At 39.6% G+C, this 24,720-nt stretch overlaps 1 protein-coding gene across 1 annotated transcript; it reads right to left on the bottom strand.

Moving 5' to 3' along the window:
- Positions 1-308: 308 nt before the first annotated feature.
- On the bottom strand, positions 309-23,030 carry VPS26A (VPS26 retromer complex component A). Its single transcript, XM_060768879.2, has 9 exons — positions 22,862-23,030; positions 11,808-11,957; positions 9,231-9,306; positions 8,292-8,448; positions 7,052-7,216; positions 5,580-5,686; positions 5,079-5,147; positions 4,681-4,823; positions 309-1,981 (listed from the first exon to the last, which is right to left on the bottom strand). Exons 1-9 carry the CDS (start codon positions 22,862-22,864, stop codon positions 1,868-1,870), a joined length of 984 nt encoding a protein of 327 aa, XP_060624862.2. The 5' UTR covers positions 22,865-23,030; the 3' UTR covers positions 309-1,867.
- Between the last annotated feature and the right edge of the window lie 1,690 nt (positions 23,031-24,720).

The raw sequence follows: 24,720 nt of genomic DNA, 5'->3' as shown, positions 1-24,720 counted from the left end.
AAAGTGTTAGGCATGGAAACACAAATAAACTACTCATTACTGTCAGAAATATGCTTTTACCAGTATTTTTCTTGCTATGTGAAGATGTTTATGATAAAAATTGGGCATCTTCTGAAAATCATAAACTGCTCATCATGAAGTACTTGGGTATCATCACTCAACTAATGACAAAAGTATTCCTCTCCATTCCCAGAGCTTCATACTTTGAACCCAAGTCTGACTTCAAGATGTCTACTTAATCTATGTGGTTGACTCTGAGTGAGAGGCATTGCATACAGTGCCATGTTAAATTAAAGACAATCAAAATGTTTTAGTGAGAATACAACTATTTTAATAATTCAAATAGCAGTTCATTATGTCTATTATACACAGATGCACAATTTGAGGCTGGTTAAATACAATCAGTTTTCAAAATTTCTTGGAATATTTTTCAGATTGCTATATGCAAGTGTTCATGAAAATATTTGGCATTTTTTTGTTTGAAATTCTGAACAGGCACTTACATGAGGGGATTAAGTTCTCTCAGTCCCAGGCATCCATTATAAGAGAAATATCCCAGCACGCAGCATCTTTGACTGTTTTATCAAAGTGCCATAGTAATAAAACAGTTCTTACCAATGTGTAATTTAGTAATTTTGCTTACTCATAAAGTAAGGTAACCAATAACACTTGCACTGAAGTTCAGAAACATTATCTGTAGATAGGCCAAGTGAATTATAAAGGTGAGTAGCCTTCTATTCAGCAGGTTGTGCCCAAAACAAGCACCTTGTTTGTGAACGACATGCTTAATTGTGGACAGATGGCAGCTTTCCAAAGATGCTAAATTCACCTGATGAATGAATTTATAAAAATAAAAAAAACTATCAGATATTTCATCACACCAACATCCAATATCCATTTAGAATTTAGATGGTTTCCATCCATGTAGCTAAGGACTGAGCATAAAATATGGATGTTTTTCAATATTTGGGCATGTTTGAAAGAGAGTGAAAGGGTGCAATATGAGTGCAACAAGAATAAAGTTGTGTGTATGTGACTCAGACTTCAACAGTGTCACCAATACAATTGTATTAAAACATGGTTTCTTTCTTACACATGCCCTCTCCACTGAAATAGGGCAGGATGCAAAAACTATTTCATTTAGATAGGGCATATGATCTTCAAGGGTGTTAAAACCTGATAACAGACTCATTAGAATTAGGAAGGAATATAGAAGTGTAATTACTCCTTTTATAAAGCAAGTTTGAGGACAGAACTTATTTATACATATTCCTCAAAGATGCACAGATCTGAGACCATGATAGTCTTAGACTTATCCTAAGCACATCATCTTTGATACGTGTCACCTATTCCCTGTGGTAAGGACTGATGTACTTTTTAGAGTAAAATCCTATTTTAAACCCTGAATGTGTCATTTTAGGACAACATATTTTATTACATTTTCAAGGACACAGGTAACAGACACTGAGAAAATATGTATGATATGAAATGTGGCATAGAAGAGGAAATGCTTTCGTTTATCATCAATGATTAGCAAAACTTAAATGCACCAGCCTACATGCATGGAAACGTATAGCTAGACTTTTTTGTAAGCTTTATGTATATCTGAGTGCATCACATCAGACAAAAGTAAAATGTGCAGTATAAAATAGCTTAAGAAAGTTCCAGTGTTTGAGAAAGCACTTGTTTTAAATGTATATACACATTTGAATGTTTACTTGAAGAATGTTTTAGTAGTGTGGGAAATGCAGTACTGTAAGATGACGAAGACAGTTGGTAATGCGAGTTTTGGTCTTCTTCCCTACAGCCCGTTGCCACCTTTAACCTGCTGATCCTATCAACAGTTCTTTCACTCCCTACACCTGGTTCACATTTCAGGCTGCTCTGCGGAGGCTTGTGGTTCTGGGCTTTCAAATCGCTGGTGAAAGTTAGTTCGCTGTTTCCTCAGTTTCTCAGGAGCTTTTCTCCAAAGAATGATCTCCTGTTTAACAAGAAGATAAAATACACAATTTAGAAGTTTGATAGCTGAACAGATAGATCAATGGATTAGACAGAAGCAGCTGAACTAGAAACTGAGTTGTCGAAGGCTTTCATGGCTGGAATCACTAGGTTCTTGTGGGTTTTTTCGGGCTATAGAGCCATGTTCTAGAGGCATTTCTCCTGACGTTTCGCCTGCATCTATGGCAAGCATCCTCAGAGGTAGTCAGGAGAAATGCCTCTAGAACATGGCTCTATAGCCCGAAAAACCCCACAAGAACCTAGAAACTGAGTTATTTGCATAAACCATATCTGATAAAATGCAACATAATTTATTTCGTTTACAATGTTTTTATCCTGCATTTACTATTCCCCAAATGGTAGGGGAAGTACAAAACAATTCTCTCACATTAAGGTGGATAAAACAAAGTAAATGGTAACCATAACAAAAGGAAAACCCCCACAAACTTGTTTGAACGTAAGAATTGAAATATAACACCATACAAGCAGTGTAAGAAGCATCTACTGTTTAGTATCTAAAAGTTAACCAATAAGTCATGTAATTGTTTCAAGACCAAGATGGGATGCAATTTGCTTTTCAACTGATACGTAAAACGTTTTTAGAGAACTAGCCATATTATTCTGTTACAGCATAAAAAGGAAGGAGATAGAAGAAGAATGCAATTTAACAGCACTTTAAAAATGATTTATATTTCCCGGACCTGAAATTATACCATGATGCATCGGGCCTATTATGGATAAAAGAATGGACAACATTACATCGAGAAAAAGCATTAACTCTTGAAGGCCATGATTTAAGAGTGGGATGGCACGGCTATATATGGTACCAGAAAATAAAGACAGAAAAAAAATTGGAAACCATTTTATAAGAGCAGCACTAATAAGGATCTGGGACAGATATAAAAAGATAATGTACACAAAAAAACCCTCTGGATCTCAACTTTAGAAGCCTCACAGAGAAGATTATTGGGTTGGAAGAAATGGCAGACTTGCAAGGACATATTAATAAAAGGAAAAGATATTTTTGAAATAAAAACACATGAAGAATTAAAACAAAGATTCAGAAACCTCTCTTGGCTTCAATATAGACAATTAAAGGAGTATTACAATAAAGTTAAACTAATAGGATTTTCGGAAAGAGAAAACTTTTGGGAGAAAATAATGAAATCAGAAAACAAAACAATAGCGATAATATACAAGAAATTATTGGAGTGGTCGATAGAGAGGGATTTAATAAAAGACTGCATGATAAAATGGGCCACTAATTTCGGAAGACCAATAAAGTTAGAGGAGTGGGAAAGAAGCTGGAATAACAAAATCAAACAAACTTATTCATATGACTTAAAAGAAAACTGGTTCAAAACGATGTACCTGACACCACATAAATTGGGGAAGAATTATAAAAACTTAAATTCAAAATGTTGGAAATGTGGAGAAGTGGAAGATGCATTCTATCACATGTGGTGGCAATGCAAGAAAGCAAGAAATTATTAGAAAGAAATACAAGAAAACTTGCAAAAAAATTGAAAATTAATATCCCACTAAAACCAGAAATATTCTTATTGGGAATTTTGGATACAAATATTGACAGCAACATAGAGAAACTTTTATTTCTCTCCACAACAGCGACTAGAATTTGTTATGCTAGATTATGGAGAAAAAAGGAAACACCCACAATGGAAGACTGGAAAAAGAAAATTATGGACATAAGAAATATGGACAGGCTAAACTATTTACTGCAAAAATATAAAGAGATAATAGAAAAAGAGACAGATTGGACACTGTTAAATGATTATGTAAAATAAGAAGGGAAAAGTAAGATATGTTGAATTCCAGATTAACCCCACTAACTGTAAAATATAAGGTAAAGAATAAATGAGAAAAAGAAGAAAAATTATAGAAGAAGGAAAAGGAAGATACCCTCCTCGAAGGTCCCTGGAAGTCAGACTGAAAAAGAATGAAAAATTTTGTTCTTTGTTTCGTATTGTTTTTAACTCACATTTCTTCCTCTTCTTTCCCCCCCTCTTTTTTCTATCTTTTTCTTCTTCTTCCTTTTCTTTTTTTCTTTTACTTTTTATTTTTAACTAATATGTATTATCCAAATATTCAATAATTATATTAAAAAACAAAACAAAATGATGTACCGATGGTACATAACACCATCCAAATTAAGTAAATACTATAAGAGCTTAAACAATAACTGTTGGAAGTGTGAATGTCAAGAAGGAAGCTTCTACCATATGTGGTGGCTGTGCGACAAAGCCAAGAAATATTGGAAACCAATCCATGAAGAAATACAGAAAATCTTAAATATTAAATTCAATATGAAACCAGAATATTTCTTATTGAATTTCATAGACCTAAAAATAGAATACAACAAAGAAGTGCTCTTCAATTACTTTAAGCCTGATTTCTTCAGAAATGTATTTCAAGCGTGGTTTCTTCAAAATTGTGAGCAGAAACAGCCATGAGTTCAGAAAAAATAGTTAATGAAATAATGGTTTTAGTTAACAAATATTAATGAGAACTTTCTACTGCTGCTATTCTGATTGAATAATTTTAATGGAATCTGTTTTATTGATTAGCATTCTAATTATGACTTCACTAGCACTTCAAATACAACAGAAAATGACAAAACGGATAAAACCATCTCATTAAAATGCTACAATTTGCAGAATGTACCTGTTGCTTGAAGTACCGTCTGTCCTCTTCATCAACTAACACTAGATTCAAGAAGTATCTCACGGAGAACTTTTTATTCACATCCCTCATTGTAGCAGTAGGGTCATAGCCAGCCAAAAAGAGTCTTATGGGGATAGATTCACCTTAAATAACAGAAGAAATTATGAGTTTTGTAGGGGAAAAATAGAGTATCATTCATGGTTTGTTTGTTTTTTCAAATTATAATCCGGCCCTCCAATAGTTTAAAGGACTGTGACCTGGCCCTCTGTTTAAAACGTTTGAGGACCCCTGGTTTAGACTTTTAAAATTCCTATTCTAGTATTACATACAAACATTGTTGTAAAGTGCCTACATGTAATATAAAAGTACTCCACAGATTTTGTCATGTAGGTACTCACCTTTAACTGGAGCACCATCCATGATTTCATATTTTGCAATAGTCTCTGTCTCTGTTGTAGTACTGGGTCCTAGAATAACAATGATCAGTCTGTTCATCTGTATTTTCTATATTTTATTTCCAGTTTTCCATTTATAATTGAACACAATTACTACGGACAGCATCTCCCCTTCACCCACAAATTACACTCTACATTTTTCAAAAAAGCCCCCAAACCCTTTGTGTAGTATTTTTAGAGAAAAGACAAGGCAGGGAAGTATGCCTCTGCCAGCCCAGTCTTCTATGCTAAAAGTTGGATTCAACCCAACACTTCTATCAACCCCTTTTTAAAGGCCATTTTGAAGAATTCATTATTTCAGAACCTGTCACTGTGAACAAACCTACAGATATGTGTCACAGACAAAGTAGAAATTACAAACAACTACATACATTACCTAATGAGAGGAAATCTGTTAGAAAAAGCTAGATCTATACTATGAATGAATCTTTTCTCTCATCTTACCAATTCCAGTAATCTCCTTTTTGATCAGTTGCAATTCCATGTGCTGTATTTTTATTCTTACTAAAAGGAAGTAAATTTTTCCAACAATCACATCCTTTAAATGATACCTTAATGCAAAGGAAGACAACATGTAAATATGTTGAATTTGTACATTGCGTGCACACAGACATTTATGGTACATGTTTGTTAACAATATTCAGATTTTGAATCAAACAAAATTAGGTTTCTTCAAAAAAAATTGATCTTGTTGCTGTTGCCAGTTACCAGTGAATCTAACATTGGTCCTCAGATATTTAAACATTTGCCATCATGTTAACAATATTCATGACTGAACTGATTTATTTGTTTCACTCATGGATAGTGTCCATCACTGAAAAAGTTCCATTACAAAGTTGTTTTGACACAGCACTGAGATTCTGTATGCAAATCGTGGGGTAAACATTCCTTATTCCTAATCCATTCTTTTCACCAGAAACCAAGTGTCTCTCCTAGGGAAAGCAGTTCCAGAAATTGAGAAACCCTGTTCAGAAAGTCTTCTTTGGCATATCCACCAAGTCATACTGCAGCTGTGGTGGGACACAGCACAACGTCTCTTTCAATTCTCTGAGCAGGCAGGCAAAAATATTCCCAAATTTATTAAAAGTTTTAGAAGCAATGACAAGCACTTTAAAAACTTAGGTGAGAAACACACAAAGGAACCAAAACACCAAACTGAAGCATCTAAAATACAACTGACCATGATCAAAACTCTAGCCACAGCTTTTTGTGCAAGCTGATACCCAAAGACTCCAAGCATTCATCAAAGGTAATCCCACACAGATTGGTAATTACAATAATCCAACCTTGGCATGTTTATTATAGTTCATAATAGACATGTGTAACTCTGGCCAAATCCTCTTCTCAAAGCATGGTGGCACACTATTCCTTACTTATTGCAACCATTACCTTGCTCTCGAAAAGCAAGCCAGCTCCAGATTATCTCCACACCAGCACAGATGTGCAGCAGATGGAATAAGGACAACAAAGATAATCTAGAGGAGTCTAATGATGTCTCTGAATGCTTCCCAGCTGAATATCCCTTCAAGTAAGGAACCAGCCCACTAGGGAGGGAGATGCTACCACAACCTAATTCTTGCTGGGCCAGTTCACTATTTAATAATCTAATTACATCTTTAATACACATGAAACATTAAACATCATTTCTGCTCTGGAATCCCTGTATCACTCCAAGAACTGAATATTCAATATGTATAGTTAAAGCTTTATTGTAAAAAGGGGAAGCTACATGAACAGTTGCTTCAAGGCAAAATGAATTTTTTCAGAATTGTGACAACTTTCAGTGGAAACCCCACATATCCTGATGAACAATCCAAAAGCGACCTCTTGCTTATCACTGCTAGGCTTCATTTAAAGTCCTTTATTGATTGCCCTTCACAAGACCATGTGTTTGGCTTATTCAGAGACATACATACTTGGATTTGTTGTATTCAAATTCTATGTGCAGACAATCTTCAATGCCTACTTCCATTTTAATAGAGTTGTTAACATCTGGGTATGTTGCAAGTTGGTGAACAATAAGGTCATATTCTTTTATCAAGTCTGATAATCTTCTTACTATTGTCACCTTAAGGAAATACCTGTAAAACAATTTAATGAAGACTCTGTACATATATTTTCATATATTTAGGACTATATATTTGGCTACCTTTTTCAACTGAGCTAATACCATAAGATTATATTGAGGATAATAAATTGCATTAACCCACAATGCTAGTCTTTCTTTTGCAAAGGTACCATAAATTCATAGAAGCTAGTCATCATCTCCAAAACATGGGAAAAATCTAGCCGAGTTTCTACAAAAAGGTAAAGGTAAAAGTTTCTCCTTGACATTAAGTCTAGTAGTATCCAACTCTGGGGCTGGTGCTCATCTCCATTTCTAAGCTGAATAATAATAAATAATAAAACTTTATTTATAACCCGCTCTCTCTCCCCGAAGGGACTCAGGGCTGTTTACAAATAATAACAAAATGGCAAACATTCAATGCCCAAAAAGAAATAGACAGAGCTGGCGTTGTTCATAGACACCTCCTAGGTTATGTGGCCAGCATGACTGCATGGAGCGCCGTTACCTTCCTGCTGGAGCAATACCTATTGATCTACACACATTTGCATGTTTTTGAACTGTTAGGTTGGCAGAAGCTGGGTCTAACAGCGGGAGCTCACCCCGCTGCCTGGATTCAAACCGCAGCAAGTTCAGCAGCTCAGTGGTTTAACCCACTGCAGGGGTTTTTTTTAAAAAAAAAATGCTACCGTTTATAGCATTGGAGAATTATAGTATAAAAAGAATGGATTACCCTGTTTTTCTATGTAAGATTTTTTTATTCCTGTTTACTGCATCTTGTTTAGTTTTTCTATATTTCTACAATTAAACAATATGCTAGTGAAGTGTTTTTTTAATCCCCAAAGTTACTTTGACTGACATTTATAGTCTGAATTTCCCCAAGAGCCTCTTCCTCCTGCAATTCTTAACCCTCCAGATCAGTTTTTTCAAAAAGCACGTGTTGCTGTGGAGGATCTAGCAAAAGTCCCTTTCACCCTTCTTTTTGTACAAATCATCCTTTAATCAAACCCACAAGTTGACCTTTCTGATACTCCTTAAAATGTATATATATTCCATTACTGATAAGCCTATCACCTTATCGGTTTCCATACCTCAATCTGACATTGGCACCAATGTAGGATTCATATGGCTTTTCAACTTGCATAAATTCGAAGTCGTAACTTCTACTTTGTGTTAATTCACCAGGTAAGGCCAACTCTTTTACTAGGTTTACAAATTCGTGAGTATTACTCTTGTCATTGAAAAGTTCTACAAAATTAAAAAACACAATTAGAAAACAAGTAGAGAAGTTTTTCTGAAGAACATACAATCGCTTTTTAATGGCTAGGCACTTGGAATGCTAGAAGCAGTGAGTAAGAATTGAGGGGAGAAAAAGGTAAAATGTACAAAGAATCTAGCATTTTTTAAGATTAAAGAGTACATTTGCTCTTTTAGCATATTAATTCAGCAGTCTTTCAATTTCTGTGCATAAATCCTAAATTCATTTTTTAAAAATAACTGTTTTATTTATTGTGCTGCACAAAAGTCAACCTTCTTTTAATCCCAGATAGTTAGACTAAAAAGCAACTTTATACCATAAATGTGAGAAATCAGGGGAAATCTATTCTCCTCTAAAATATAAGGATTTTTAGATTTTTCATAGTATAACTAGAGATACATTTTGATGCACTTTCACTAATGAAACAAAGCAGATACCCTTGAAAAAGCTCTCCCTCCAAGAAAAATGGAACAAAATTGGGATGTTCAAGAAAACTTATTTCAATAAAGTACACCGTTCTTACTTATTGAATATAATTCTCTAGGACCAATAAAGCAACTATTCCCTAGCTAACTCACGGTCATAAAGGGAAGATGTTACCTTGTTCTTGTAACTGGTGCTTGACAGACAACAGCACAAATCACTTATTTTATTTAAGTTTTCACTCTACTCTAAAGCAGACACATTCAACATATTAACTTCTTCTGACCAATCCAGGTGTTGATTTCCACACATCAAGATTATGCAAATCAGTACAATTTTTGTAACTCACCAATTTGTCCTACAAATTCAATTCTGATTCCTTGGTGTTCTAACCTCTTCCCATGTTGTTTAAACACTATGTTCACCTGCAAAAAAAACACACGACAATGTTGAAATACTCTTTCCCCTGTGCATAAATGCACCAAATCACTTTCATTACAAGGACTCAAATGGGATTACTTGTTAAAATAATTTTCATATCATTCTTCTGTGGTAAGCTTGACAATCTGTGCATTTCACAATTATTTAAAACCAGGAAAAAGCAAACAGGAAATTAACTGAGAAAGTTTCAGTCAATAAAAATGGAATTTGTTAAAAACAGGGCTATTCATAATTTGCTCCTAGCCCATGTTAAATGCTGGATTGTGTGACATTTTGATGCCTTTCACCAAAGTTGAACCAAAGTTTCTTTGCAGATAAAAATATAGGCAAATTACTAGAAAAGGACAACCCTTTTCCACAAAACGCCCAATTCCTCCTTATGCAATCACTTATCATGTTAAAAAAAATAAGGAACTCATGACTGTGGGAAGAAAAACTGGTGAAACAGCTATTTAAGCAATGAATTATGAAGAGTTGAGATAAATCAGAGAACTAGGAAGTGACAGGCATTTGAAGGTGAATGACTGCGACAAACTCACCGCCCATTTTTTTCTCCAAACATTTAAAGAGTTGACAGAAGAATACAAAGCTCTGGATTGGGTGCCAACTGCCTTTTCATTCTATGAGATGGGACATGCCCATAATAATAATAATAATAATACTTTATTTGTACCCCGCTACCATCTCCCCAAGGGACTCGGTGCGGCTTACATGAGGACGAGCCCAAATACAACAATACAAGCAAAACAACAACAGTACAAGCAATTAAAATAAAAACATAGACAATAAAATATACAACATTATCAATAAGACAACACGCAATTAAAAACAGTGGGAAGGCCAAGTTAAAATGGAAATAATGCTGGGACATGGACGAAAGGTGATAGTGGGGTTTGTGGAAGGGCATACGAGCAGATCTAAAAAATGTAAAGTGCTTTGGAGGACAAAGTGCTATGGGATCATCATTCCAGGAAGGCACACTGGAGCAACCACGTCTTCAAGCTCCTCCTAAAGACTGCCAAGGTTGGGGCCTGTCTGATTTCTTTAGGGAGTGAGTTCCAGAGTCGAGGGGCCACCACCGAAAAGGCCCTCTCTCTTGTCCCCACCAACCGCGCCTGCGATGCTGGTGGGATCGAGAGCAGGGCCTCCCCGGATTATCGAAGGGATCGCATGGGTTCGTATACAGAGATGCGGTCACGCAGGTAGGCAGGTCCCAAACCGTTCAGGGCTTTGTAGGTAAGAACCTGCACCTTGAATTGGGTAAATGAATGGCAGCCAGTGGAGCTCCTTGAACAGGAGGGTTGACAGCTCCCTGTAAGGAGCCCCAGTTAACAACCTGGCCGCCGCCCGTTGGATCATCTGAAAATTCCGGGCCATACAACAGAAATTATTTAATTCTTCACACAGGAAGAAAATTGAGCAATTCTGGCCCTTATACCTAGCTCTCACTTTTACCTTAAACCAGGGATCCTCAAACTAAGGCCCGAACACCGAATACAAGGTCATTTACCCGGCCCTCGCTCAGGGTCAACCTAGGTCTGAAATGACTTGAAAGCACATAACAAAAACAACAATACTATCTCATCAGCCAAAAGCAAGCCCACACTAATACTAATAAGTTTATATTTGTTAAAATTGTTCTTCATTTTAATTATTGTATTGTTTTATTTTATTTCATTACAAAGAAGATATGTGCAGTGTGCATAGGAATCCATTCATGTTTTTTTTTTTCAAATTATAATCCAGCCCTCCAACAGTTTGAGGGACTGTGACCTGGCCCTCTCTTTAAAAAGTTTGAGGGGCCTTAAACATTCCCCATAATTTGAAGCTTTTTCCACCAAGTCTCATACAAGAAACAGAAAGACGGGATGTTTACAGTGCCTGCAAAATAGGAAGCCTTCCAGTATTGTAGTCCCAACAATACTGAGCTAAACAAAAAAAAGTTTCATTTCAATTACATGAATGCTTTTTGCTGAAATCAGTGATGAGTAGCCCCCTATTTAATAGATCTTATTCTAAGCACTATACAAAACAGTAAAAATGCCCTTCAGTGTTGTTTGTTCCCAGAACTAGTTATGAATATGTACGACTTACAGCTTTATAACTAGCTCTGATAGCAAACAACAAGAGACAGAGAAGACAATCTTTAGTTTGAGGTGGTGGATATTTCTTAGACCTGCTTTTCTCAACGTGGAATTCTCACAATATCTGCAACTATAACTCAGCATTTTAATTGATTGGCCATGCTTATTGGGATTGACCAAAGCGGAAGTTTAAACATCTGAGGACAAAAATTTATGGAAAGCTTATTTAACTATTTCAATTCACTTCTAAATAACTAAACTTAGGACTCAGGGTCCATCTTATACTGTAAGATCAGAATAAAATCAACAAACAACAGTTAACAACAGTCTACTCATTGGTATATATTTCTGACTGTTGTGTTTTCTAAAGTAGATTTCGGTAGACAAGAAAATGAGTTTACCTTTCCTGAAACTGATTCACCGTCATAGAAGAGATAATGCTTTTCTGTTTTACCATCTTCTGTTTTGATTTCGGCTGTTTTTCGTGATTCTGCATCATTAAGAACGACATCAATCTCACAAATGGGACCAAACAATCCTCCAAGAAAACTCTGCAATAAAAACAACATATGAATTTAGATAGACTAAACAGGAAATAAACAGGACAGTATTGTAACCTCAAAAGATATTAGAAGCTAAGTTACTAGAACAAAGCTCTATGGTTTAGCACAATTGATCTTGGATACAAAAACAGAAATGATGTTCTAGCTAAACTTTTAGCTGGAAGAAGAAGCTGAAATAATAGGGAGACAACAGAAGAACGCTAGGGGAAAATGGAAAACATTCAATCGGTTCATCCTTCCAACTCCCAAAACAAACTCCTAGTTTCTTTCTTGAAGTTTTTCAGGACTTCACATCCCTATGTAAAATCCAGTACACCTGCTTGATAGAACCCTAATCTATGGTGGGTTTTGCTCAAATGCCAATATTAGTGGTAAATAATAAATGTTCTATGCCCTACATTCAAAAACAGCCCATTGCCTAGTCAAATTGCCAAATTATGTTCCTCTAGACATCTATTTTCTTTCCTCACTCTAGTAAAATCACAACTATTTGGGAATTATTTGGTCTTCTTATAGAGTTTAACTGTTAAGTGCAATCCAGTGTCAATTTCTGTGGCTCCAAGGCCTCCAAATTCCTTGATGTCTCCCAGAGAGTGCAATTTCATTGCATATGACTTTTGAGTCATTTCCTACTGAGGAAAAACGTCTTTGCTGGACAAAACCACGGCAAAATTCTCTCTCTGTCCTATAAGGTTGCATTTTGGAGCTTCTCAGGATATTTTTTAAATTATGTTTTTAATGGGTTCAGTTCTCCAATGTCTTTTGGGGGCCCAGTGTGGCACCCTAGCCCCCAGCAGCTAGCAAATCATAATACATGGATCCCACTCTACAAAAAAGAAGTTAATCATTATGACATTCAGGATGTAAAAAGAGTTTTATGCAGCCTGCTCCATGCTGATATACTGCTACTTACAGCCAACTATATTTATTTATTTATTTCAAGCATTTGTGCCCTGTTCTTCTCACTCCGGGGGGGGGGGGGGGGGGGGCTCAGGATGGCTTTACAATAGGCAGCCATTAGATGCTGAACATCAAACCAAACAATCATATTGTCGAAGGCTTTCATGGCCGGAATCACTGGGTTGTTGTAGGTTTTTTTGGACTATACGGCCATGTTCTAGAGGCATTATCTCCTGACGTTTCGCCTGCATCTATGGCAAGCATCCTCAGGTACCTCTGAGGATACTTTCCATAGATGCAGGCGAAACGTCAGGAGATAATGCCTCTAGAACATGGCCATATAGCCCAAAAAAACCTACAACAACCCAAACAATCATAAATAAACAACAGTTAAAAACAATTATAAACATTCAATTTTTTTTAAAATTCAAAATTTATATATATAAAATTAAAATTCCACAGTTTAAAATCATGCTCCAGAATCAGTCCATTGCCGGTTGCATAGGTCACTGTAGCCAGTGTAATCAATGGTGAGGAATGCTGGTATGGAATGAATTTCAATCCAACATCTCGAGGGCCACCTCATTTCCATCTGGGGCCCACAACTTGAAAAGCATGCAGACAGGATACAGCTTATGTACTTTCTGTCCCCTTTCTTTACAGATCCTCTTTTCTAGTTTTTTTTTCTTTTATTTTCTTTGGCCATCAAGACTCATAATTTTCCTTGCATATAAAGCAGGAAAGGAGCATCACTACAGAGACTTGTGGAGGAATAAATAGAAACACAGAACACCTGTATCCTGTCTTAGTGCTTCAAAGCATTTTGAAGGAATTATTAAAGGCATTCTGGCTCAACCTGTTGACACAAGCCCCTCTATAATAATAAAACTGTTGATTCTGTCATCAAAAACTATGCTAACTATTTTAAAAATAAGCAAAACGGAAGACCAGACTTCAAAGAAATCACAGAAGCATTCAATAAGGACAACTAAAGGCAAAACAAACCTTTTCTGGCAGAATGGGGGACGGGGGAACCTGATACATTATATAGTTTTATGAAAACTTTGATCGCAAATAAAGGAATTCTATAAGGAAAATGAATCTTCTTGCAATACCACTGTATTAGTTTCTAAATCCTGTTCAGCTCAAATCATACGATTTGTTTCTTCTATTTTTATTCCTAGAGATGACATCTAGAAATTCCTTGTTTTTTATCCACATTTTCCTTATTTTTTTTTCAGGGGCACTATGCCCCTAACCTTAGCGAATGTGGAAAGCTGACTGTAAATAAATCATTTAAAGCCAAATTCCAGATAGCACTGAAATAACTATCCAAGATTTTCATTATCTATAAAAATGCTTCATTTACACATTTGTGTGTGTGTTTTTAATTAAGACTAGCTGTTTAATCATGTGAACAACTAAAACAATAGTTTTAATCCAGCTCTCCTTGAAGGTTTTCCATAGGGCATAAAGAGCCCTATTTTTTCCCTCTACATGCACAAACACTGTGCCAAGGTATGATAGTAAATGCACCCATAAGCACCACACAATGCCCATAAAATTAGAATGAATACACATCCAATGGGATAGATTTCTGGCTTGTAAAGGAATTTGTTTTTACATAAATGCTCTACTTACAGTATCAAGCCCAAAGTAAGTATACTCCAATAGTGCATTTTCAGCAACATACAGAAGAATATATAAAACAGGACAGTAGGATTGTCGATAATGAAAGAAAATGGGAAATAATCCTAGACCTGTACGTATGGGGATTTAATAATGCAGTGTGATTATTAGTCACTGTAGCTTGTGTTTTCTTGGTTAAAATAAACTTACGGTACATACTACATTTCAAATAGTACTTTCCAGTTTTCATTTGCAGACCAAGAATAAGCACACAATTGTCCAGTCTGTCTAAATCAAGATGAGAGAGAATCACAATGTATGGTGAGAAAAATACATTGTCAAGATCCTATTGTTTTACTAGTGTAATTACAAGAACTAGAAAATCTTTGTAAATAAAGATGATGAAGTCAAGAGGAAGGCACAACCAGCTCCAAACCATCTATGCCTTGCCTAGCTTCAGGAGTGGGCACAGGCAATTTTCCTATCCGCTGTTCCGATATTACACCACACCTACCTCAAATCAGGAATTCATGAAATAAATGGCTTGGGGTAGGCTGTATTCTCAACCACTGCCACTTCTGCTCTCCCACGTTTTCAAATTAGGAAACTCAAACCACTTGCAACATATGCACCAATAGATTCCAACCCTTGAAATCAAGGGTCCTGGGAGGTTCATTCATGTAGTGCCAAAATTTTACATTATATCCAAAACACTTAAGGTTTCTGCTGAACATGGTCATGACAATGAATAGGTTGCCTCTAAAGAGATATTCTAGCATCTATCAGTGGACCATGATTTGTGATGGCTTTCACAGACCACATCCTACTATAAATTTGATTTAGTTTGTTTTCTTTCTATTGTTTATTATAGCCTTCAATGTTTGCCATCTTTTGGTGAAAAGTGCTCCAAGGGAGATAGGGTGATTATAAATAAAGTTTTAATTCTATTTATTATTATTATTGTTATTATTATTATTATTATTATTATTACTACTACTACTACTATGATCCATGAAAAAATAATTCACACCACTCTCCAGTGATGTGCTGGAGATCCAAAAGAATAGTGATTGGAAGCTGCCTTGGGTTCCACTCCAGTAAAAGCCAGAATCTATATAAATAAAAATATAATGTTCGTTTGTGGGATTAACGGAACTTAAAAACCAGTGGGCGAATTGACACCAAATTTGGACAGCATACACCTAACAACCCAATCTATGTCCTTCACTCAAAAAAATTGATTTTGTCATTTGGGAGTTGTAGTTCTTGGGATTTATAGTTCACCTACAATCAAAGAGCATTCTGAACTCCACCAATGATGGAATTGAACCAAAGGTGACATACAGGACTCCCATGACCAACAGAAAACACTAGAAGGGTTTGGTGGGCTTGACCTTGAGTTTGGGAGTTGTAGTACACCTACATCCAGAGAGCACTGTGGATGCAAACAATGATGGATCTGGACCAAACTTGGCACGAATATTCTATATGCCCAACTAGGAACACAGATGGTGCTTGGGGGAAATAGACGTTGACATTTGGGAGTTGTAGTTACTGGGATTTAAAGTTCACCTACAATCAAACAGCATTCTAAAGCCCATGAATGATAGAATTAGGGCAAACTTCCCACACTGAACCCCTAGGACTAATAGAAAATACTTAAGGCCATCCAGTCCAACTCCCTTCACCAGGGCAAGAAAACGTAATCAAATACTGTTTACCCACAAGCAGGAAGAAATTACATATATTAGAAACCATCACTTTCTCATTACTTTATTTTCCAAATCACCAGACTGGGCCACAGCAATGCGTGGCAGGGGACGGCTAGTATAAAATAAATGAACTCATTCTCTTTCCTGGCTGCAAGCCCAAATGGGGTTTACCTGGTCTCTATCCCCCATTGGTAGATGGTCATGGCAGCACCAGTAAGGGGTGGGCATAGCACCATCCCAAAACAATGCACATGACATGACCTAAAGTTACACATGCATATGTCAACAAGAAGACTCCAAGCAATGACTTCATTCAAATCTGTGGAGTGACCTTTTGAATACTGTGCACATTTCTGGCTGCCATATTTCCAGATTATTTTGTAGAGCTGAGAAAAGTGTCTCAGACATGCCAGATGGTCTGAGAGCTGCAACAACTTCACTTCAAGGAAGATGACAAGGCAATGACGGTGCATCTAATTCTACACTACAGAATCAATGCAGTTTAACTGCCAGTGTTTAATGCTGTGGAATCATAGGTGCAGTAGTGTAAATACACCCCGAGACTCTTTTAGCCTTCCTGAGGAAGATGTTATTTTCTTTTTATCATAATGATAGAAACCAGAGTCATTTAATAGTGTCATTAGATTCAATACAGTAGTTCTTCATGCAGTCAACATTTAAACTATGGAATTTGAAGCCATAAAATGTGGTGATGTTGGCCATTAAATTAAATAGTTTTAAAAGAGAACTAGACTATTGTTGTTCTTATTACTTCCTACCTGCCTGTCCACCATGGATTGAGATGGGGAGCAACAATATATTAACATACAATGTATATCTGTTTAAAAGAACATAGACAATTTATACTATGAGACAATTACTACATAGTTTAAATATCATGATTTAAAATAATCTGGATAGGCCTACCAAAAAGAGACTGGCCGTTAACAATGTTTTAAATTCAGACAACACATTTAGCAGTTGCAGCTTTTCAGGCAGGTCATTCCACAATTTAGGAGTGGCTGAAGAAAAAGTCCTCTACACGATCGTTGCCAGCCAAGTTCTGGCTAATTAACTAACTAAATGTCCCACAGAGTACCTGAGTGTGTCAACAGATTATATGGGAGGAAGAGATTCCGTAGGTAACCTGGGCCCAAATTATGTAGGGCTTTTAAAGGTATTAACCAACACTTTGTACTTTTCCCAGAAATTAACTGGTAGCCAGTAGAGTGAATTTAATATAGTGTAATATGATAATCCATTGCTGTACCAGTGACCAATCAGGCTTCTGAACTAGAAACAGCCAACGCAGAGATGGAGAATCTTAAGATAGTAGTGCACACTCTGGTTAGCTCAAGGCTGGACTTCTGTAGAGCTTACCAGCATGTGCACTACCATCTTTAGCTCCTCCAGCTCTAGGAAGAGAAGCAGCTGGCATTATAGTTGAAGCTGATAATAGGTGCCACTAGTCATCACATATGTCTGAGCTGTCATTTGGAGCAACAGATCCAGAAGCACTGTCGAAGGCTTTCATGGCCAGAATCACTGGGTTGTTGTAGGTTTTTCGGGCTGTATGGCTATGTTCTAGAAGTGTTCTCTTCCTGATGTTTCACCTGCATCTATGGCAGGCATTCTCAGAGGTTGTGAGGTCTGTTGGAAACTAGGAAAATGGGGTTTATATATCTGTGGAATGTCCAGGGTGGGAGAAAGAACTCTTGTCTGTTGGAGCTAGGTGTGAATGTTTCAGCTGGCCAGCACTTGATGGCCTGAGAGTTTTTAGGTGTCTTCTTACTGCCTGGGGGAACTCTTTGTTGAGGGGCGATTAGCTGTTCCTGATTCTTTCTTCTCTGCAGCGCCCAAACACGAATCAAGGAACATGAATCAAGGAACAGACTACTTCAACCATAGTAGTCAGCCATAGCAGAGCACCTGACGAACCAACCTGGACACAGCATATTATCTGAGAACAGGGAAATGCTGGACCACTCTAACAACTACCATGTCAGGCTACACAGAGAAGCCATTGAAATCCACAAGCATGTGGACAATTTCAACAGAAAGGAAGAAACCATGAAAATGAACAAAATCTAGCTACCAGTATTAAAAAACTCTAAAATTATAGCAATAAATAAAGAACAAAACTCAAACACTGGGGAACTCCAGAGAAGAAACAATCAGGAACAGCTAATCACCCCTCAACAAAGAATTCCCCCAGGCAGTAACAAGGCACACCTAAAAACCGTTAGGCCATCAAATGCTAATCAAGGTGGCCAATTGAAACATTCACACTTCGCCCCAACAGATAAGAGTTCTTTCTCCCACCCTGGACATTCCACAGATATATAAACCCTTTTCCTAGTTTCCAACAGACCTCACAATCTTTGAGGATGCCTGCCATAGATGTAGGTGAAATGTCAGGAACGAATGCTTCTAGAACATGGCCATACAGCCCAGAAAACCTACAACCCAGATCCAGAAGCATCCCCATGGTGCAAACACAGTCTTGGGTGATGGTGGGGGACACACCATCCAGAACTGATTAGCACACCTTCAAACCCTGGTAAAGGCCCTTGACAGTATGGTCTCCATCTTGCCTGAATTCAGCTTCAGTTTGACTTTCTTCATCCAGCCCACTCCCTCTTCCAGACATTCATTCAGAGAAGACATACTGTCCTTAGCTAACACTGTTTTTGAAGGCACACCTTATGGTTTGTCATATAATAATTCCATTTTTGACAAGAAGCTCTCCTCAAGCACCATCATCTGGTTCAAAGCAGATATTGTGGGATTTTCTGCCTTGATAATCTGGGTTATATGGCTGTGGGGAAGGGCCCTCAGTTATCTGAGTCCACACTACCATATATTCCAATTTAAAGCAGAAAATGTAGGATTTTATTCTACACTAGCCGTCCCCTGCCACACGTTGCTGTGGCCCAGTCTGCCGATCTGGAAAATAAAGTAATGAGAAAGTGTTGGTTTCTAATATATGTAATTTCTTTATGCTTGTGGGTAAACAGCATTTCTTCTTGTTTCTTTATCAGGGTCGATGTGGAGATGGTCTGATTTGCCTACTCTGGAACATGTAACATATAATTGTTCTTCTTTAGGGGTCCCTTTCAAATCTATGATACTATATCTGTGTGTGTGTGAATCATATTTATCTATCTACCTATATCTATGGCTGGATGCCTCTTTGTCAGGAGGGCTTTGATTATATTTTCTTGCCCTGGTGAGGGGAGGTGGACCTTAAGGCAGCATTTCACAATCTGGGGGTTAGCACCCCGGGGGGGGGGGGGGGTTGTGAAGGGATGTCAGAAGGGTTGCCAAAGACCACCAGAAAACACAGTATTTTCTGTTGGTTGTGGGGGTCCTGTGTCGGAGGTTTGGCCCAATTCTATTGTTGGTGGGGTTCAGAATGTTCTTTTATTGTTGGTGAATTATAAATCCCAGCAACTACAACTCCCAAATGTCAAGATTTCCACCAGTGTTCACATTTGGGCATATGGAGTATCTGTGCCAAGTTTGGTCCAGATCCATCATTGTTTGAGTTCACAGTGCTCTCTGGATGTATTTATTATTTATTTATTTAAAACACTTATATTCCGCCCTTCTCACCCCGAAGGGGACTCAGAGCGGAGCACAACATATACATGTCAAACACTCAATGCCTGAGTACAATACATAAACATTAAAAAACATTTATCTAAATATTAAAATACACCATTTAAAATAACACAATTTAAAACAGTCCTAGCCATCCACATCAAATCCAATTGGCCCTGTCATCTTTCCCATTATCGCTTCATTGTCCTGACCCGAAAGCTTGGTCCCACAGCCAAGTTTTTACCATCCTTCTAAAGGACAGGAGGGAGGGTGCCGACCTGATCTCACGAGGAAGGGAGTTCCATAGCCGGGGAGCAATCAGAGAAGGCCCTGTCCCTCGTCCCCATCAATTGCGCCTGTGACAATGGCGGGACGGAAAGCAGGGCCTCCCCGGAGGATCTTAATCTCTGTGATGGTACATAGAGGGAGATGCGTTTGGACAGGCAATTTGGCCCGGGGTGAACTACAACTCCCAAACTCAAGGGTAGTAGGCGTCTTGTGTCCAAATTGGTGTCAATTCGTCCAGTGGTTTCTGAGTTATTTTAATGCCACAAACAAATATTATATTTTTATTTATATAGATAGACTAGCTGTCCCCTGCCACACGTTGCTGTGGCCTACTCCGGTGGTCATGGGGGTTCTGTGTGGGAGGTTCATTGGTGGCGTTCAGAATGCTCTGTGATTATAGGTGAACTACAAATTCCAGGAACTACAACTCCCAAATGTCAAGATTCTATTTTCCCCAAACTCCACCAGTGTTCACATTTGGGCATATTGAGTATTCGTATAGTTTGGTCTAATTCCATCCTTGTTTGAGTCCACAGTGCTCTCTGGATGTACGTGAACTTCAACTCCAAAACTCAAGGTCAATGCCCAGCAAACACTTCCAGAATTTTCTGTTAGTTGTGGGAGTCCTATGTGCGAAGTCTGGTACAATTCCATCGTTGTTGGGGTTCAGAATGCTCTTTGATTGTAGGTGAACTTTAAACCCCAGCAACTACAAATACCAAATGACAAAATCCATTTTTTTGTGATGGTCACTCCTTGGGGTAGTATTCCCACTGGAGCATTGCAGCGCACCCAAATACCTGGGAGTCAGTCTGGACCGTGCTCTTACCTACAATAAGCACTGCCTGAACATCAAGCAAAAAGTGGATGCTAGAAACAATATCATACGAAAGTTGACTGGCACAACCTGGGGATCACAACCAGATACAGTGAAGGCATCTGCCCTTGCACTGTGCTACTCTGCTACTGAGTATGCATGCCCAGTGTGGAACACATCTCACCACGCTAAAACAGTGGATGTGGCTCTTAATGAGACATGTCGCATTATCACAGGGTGTCTGCGCCCTACACCACTGGAGAAATTACACTGCTTAGCCGGTATTGCACCACCTGACATCCGCCGGGAAGTAGCAGCTAATAGTGAAAGGACCAAGGCAGAGACATCTCCAGCTCATCCCTTGTTTGGGTATCAACCAGCACGTCAACGACTTAAATCTAGACATAATTTTCTAAGATCTACAGAGACATTCGCTGGAACACCTCAGCAAGCGAGAGTCCAAAAGTGGCAGGCTCAAACCCAGAACCTCAACCAATGGCTGATACCAAATGAGAGACTCCCTCCTGGGCACACAGAGGACTGGGCGACTTGGAAGGCATTGAATAGACTGCGTTCCGGCACCACGAGATGCAGAGCCAACCTTCAGAAATGGGGCTACAAAGTGGAATCCACGACATGCGAGTGTGGGGAAGAGCAAACCACAGACCACCTGCTGCAATGCACCCTGAGCCCTGGCACATGCACAATGGAGTATCTTCTTGCAGCAACACCAGAAGCACTCAAAGTGGCCAGCTACTGGTCAAAGGACATTTAATCAACTACCAAACTCACAAATTTTGTATTTTGTCTGTTTGTTTGCTTTGTTCTGTTAGAAATGTAATATAATTGACTGGTTGCCCTGACATGACAAATAAATAGAATCATAGAATCAAAGAGTTGGAAGAGACCTCATGGGGCATGGGCCATCCAGTCCAACCCCCTGCCAAGAAGCGGGAATTTGGACACAAGAGTTATGTTAATCCCACAAACGAATATTATATTTTTATTTATATAGATAGATACACGGTAGGTTCTTGTAGGTTTTTTCGGGCTATAGGGCCATGTTCTAGAGGCATTTCTCCTGACGTTTCGCCTGCATCTGGTGGTCAGCTGAAACATTCACACCTAGCTTCAGCAGAGAGCTCTTTGCCCCACCCCAGTCATTCCACAGATATATAAACCCATTTTCCTATTTCCAACAGACCTCACTACCTCTGAGGAAGCTTGCCATAGATGCAGGCGAAACGTCAGGAGAAATGCCTCTAGAACATGGCCCTATAGCCCGAAAAAAACCTACAAGAACCTAGTGATTCCAGCCATGAAAGCCTTCGACAATACATAGATACACGGCAGTTCGGCTCCACTTTAACTGCCACGGGTCACTGCTATGGAATCGTGGCAGTCATAGTTTTAAGAGGCAGGCAGGAGCACTCTTTATCAGAGAAGGCTGAAGGCCTTACACAGTGAGAACTCCCAGGATTCCATAGCACTGAGCTATGGCGGTCAACGTGGGGTCAGACTGCATTCATTCAGCAGCGTAGAGGCACCATTTGCACCCCTGCTTTCCTGAAGGGAGACCTCAACTATCTGGACGCTGTAAAGTCTCACTCCCCCCCCCTCCCCCTCCCCCGGCGCGCGCTGCTCTCCGTGACGCCAGCTAGGGAGGCGGGGCGAGCGCGTGGAAGAAGGAAGAGAAAGGGGGGACCAATGGCAGCCTTTCGCGCGCGCCCAGAAAGAGCCGTTGGTCCGGGGGGAGGGGGAGTCGAGGGGGTCCCGTCTCCATGGAGACGGGCGGCCGAAGACAAGGCCCAGCTCGCCTGACAGAAGAAGCCAGTGAGAAGGAGGAAGCCTCCTCCGCTCCCTTCACCCGACAGCGGGCCTCCACGGCCTTAGGAGGCGGTAAGAGCCGCCTGGGCCTCTCCACACCCCACAGGCCCCCTTACCATGGTGATTGAGTGGGTCAGTCAGTCAGGCTCCGGGCCCCCTCCCCGAGCAGCAGCAGAGGCGGCGGCAGCAACCCGGGCCCGCGCCCCTGTCATGTGACCTTAGAGGCCGGGGCTTCGCTCACGCCCCCGGCACGTGACCGCCCCTCCCTGAGGTAGGAGGCCGGAAAGGAAGCGGTAGTGGAAGGTACCCGGCGCTAGAGGGCAGGGGACGCCGGAAGCCCCGCCCTACGCCAGCTCTCTTTCCGGTTTGGCTCTTTCCTGTGTCTGGAGCCTCAAAACGGTTGAGGGAGTGTATTGTCGAAGGCTTTCATGGCCTGAATCACTGTGTTGTAGGTTTTTTCGGGCTATATGGCCATGTTCTAGAGCAGTGTTTCTCAACCTTCCAAATGCCGCGACCCCTTAATACAGTTCCTCATGTGGTGGTGACCCCCCAACCATAACATTATTTTCATTGCTACTTCACAACTGTAATTTTGCTCCTGTTATGAATCATCTTGTAAATATATGATATGCAGAATTATATTCTCATTCTGAGAGGTCCCCTCTATCTTGTGGGGTTCCTCAGGGGGCCATTCTCTCCCCTCTGTTGTTTAACATCTATATGTGACCACTTGTTCAGCTGGTTCGAGGTTTTGGGCTTGAGTGTTATCAGTATGCCAATGACACTCAGCTGGTGCTGAAGATGGAAGGCCGACCGGACTCTGTACCCAATTGTTTCCATCAGTGCCTCAAGGCCGTGACTGGATGGCTGCGTGCCAGCAGGTTGAGGGTGAATCCAGCAAAGACGGAGATCCTATGGCTGGGTGGATCGGGCAGTGGGGACATCCATCTGCCCACCCTGGATGGTGAGGCGTTACGCCCGTCATCATTGGTAAAGAATCTGGGAGTCCTTTTGGACCCTCTGCTGTCAATGGAGGCCCAGGTCTCCGCTGTGAGCAGAACCGCCTTCTTTCACCTGCGGCAGGCTAGACAGCTGGCCCCCTACCTGTCCAGGGACGACCTAGCTACGGTGATCCAGGCCACAGTCATCTCAAGACTGGACTACTGTAACGCCCTCTACATTGCCCTCCCTCTGTCGGTGATCCGGAAGCTCAAGTTGGTACAAAACGCAGCTGCTCGACTTCTTGCGGGAATTCCGATGAGATGCCACATAACACCAATCTTACTACAGCTGCATTGGTTACCAATTGAACACTGGATTACTTTCAAAGTGATGGTACTCACCTTTAAGGCCTTGCATGGTCTGGGGCCAATGTATTGAGGGATCGTCTCACCCCCTACCAACCCCAGAGATCCCTCCATTCTGAGCACCAAGATCTATTGGAAGTCCCCAGTGTCAAGACCTTGCGTCTAACGGCAACCAGACGCAGAGCCTTCACAGCAGTGGCGCCATCCCTCTGGAATGCTCTGCCACCTGAAGTTTGTGCCCTGCGGGACTTGCCAGCTTTCCGCAGGGCATGTAAGACATACCTGTTCCGACAGGCTTTTAATGTTTGATACTGTTGTTTTTAAATTGTTTTAAATTGTTTTAAACTTTGTTAGATTTTAGCTATTCTTGTAAGCCGCTCCGAGCCCCAGGGGAGTGGCGGCATATAAGTTTAAATAATTAATAAATAAATAAATAAATAAAATTTGGCACAAATACTCGATACGCCCAAATTTGAATACTGGTGGGGTTGAGAAGAGGATTGATTTTGTCATTTGGGGGTTGCAGTTGCTGGGATTTATAGTTCACCTACAATATCAAAGAGCATTCTGAACTCCACCAATGATGGAATTGAACCAAACTTCAGGACGCAGAGCACCCATGACCAACAAAAAATACTAGAAGGGTTTGGTGGACATTTACCTTGGGT

The sequence above is a fragment of the Anolis sagrei genome, chromosome 3 (assembly GCF_037176765.1).
Source record: "Anolis sagrei isolate rAnoSag1 chromosome 3, rAnoSag1.mat, whole genome shotgun sequence".
NCBI lineage: Eukaryota > Metazoa > Chordata > Lepidosauria > Squamata > Dactyloidae > Anolis > Anolis sagrei.
Note: the sequence above shows the minus strand (reverse complement) of the source record. Positions and strands in the feature narration are given on the sequence as shown.

Bases quoted from the DNA above. Each gene is read 5' to 3' on its own strand.
- VPS26A (XM_060768879.2), bottom strand. The intron at 9,307-11,807 runs GTAAACTCATTT...TTTTTTTTGCAG, and splicing joins GTGAATCAGTTTCAGGAAAG to GTGAACATAGTGTTTAAACA. The intron at 8,449-9,230 runs GTGAGTTACAAA...TTAATTTTGTAG, and splicing joins TGAATTTGTAGGACAAATTG to AACTTTTCAATGACAAGAGT.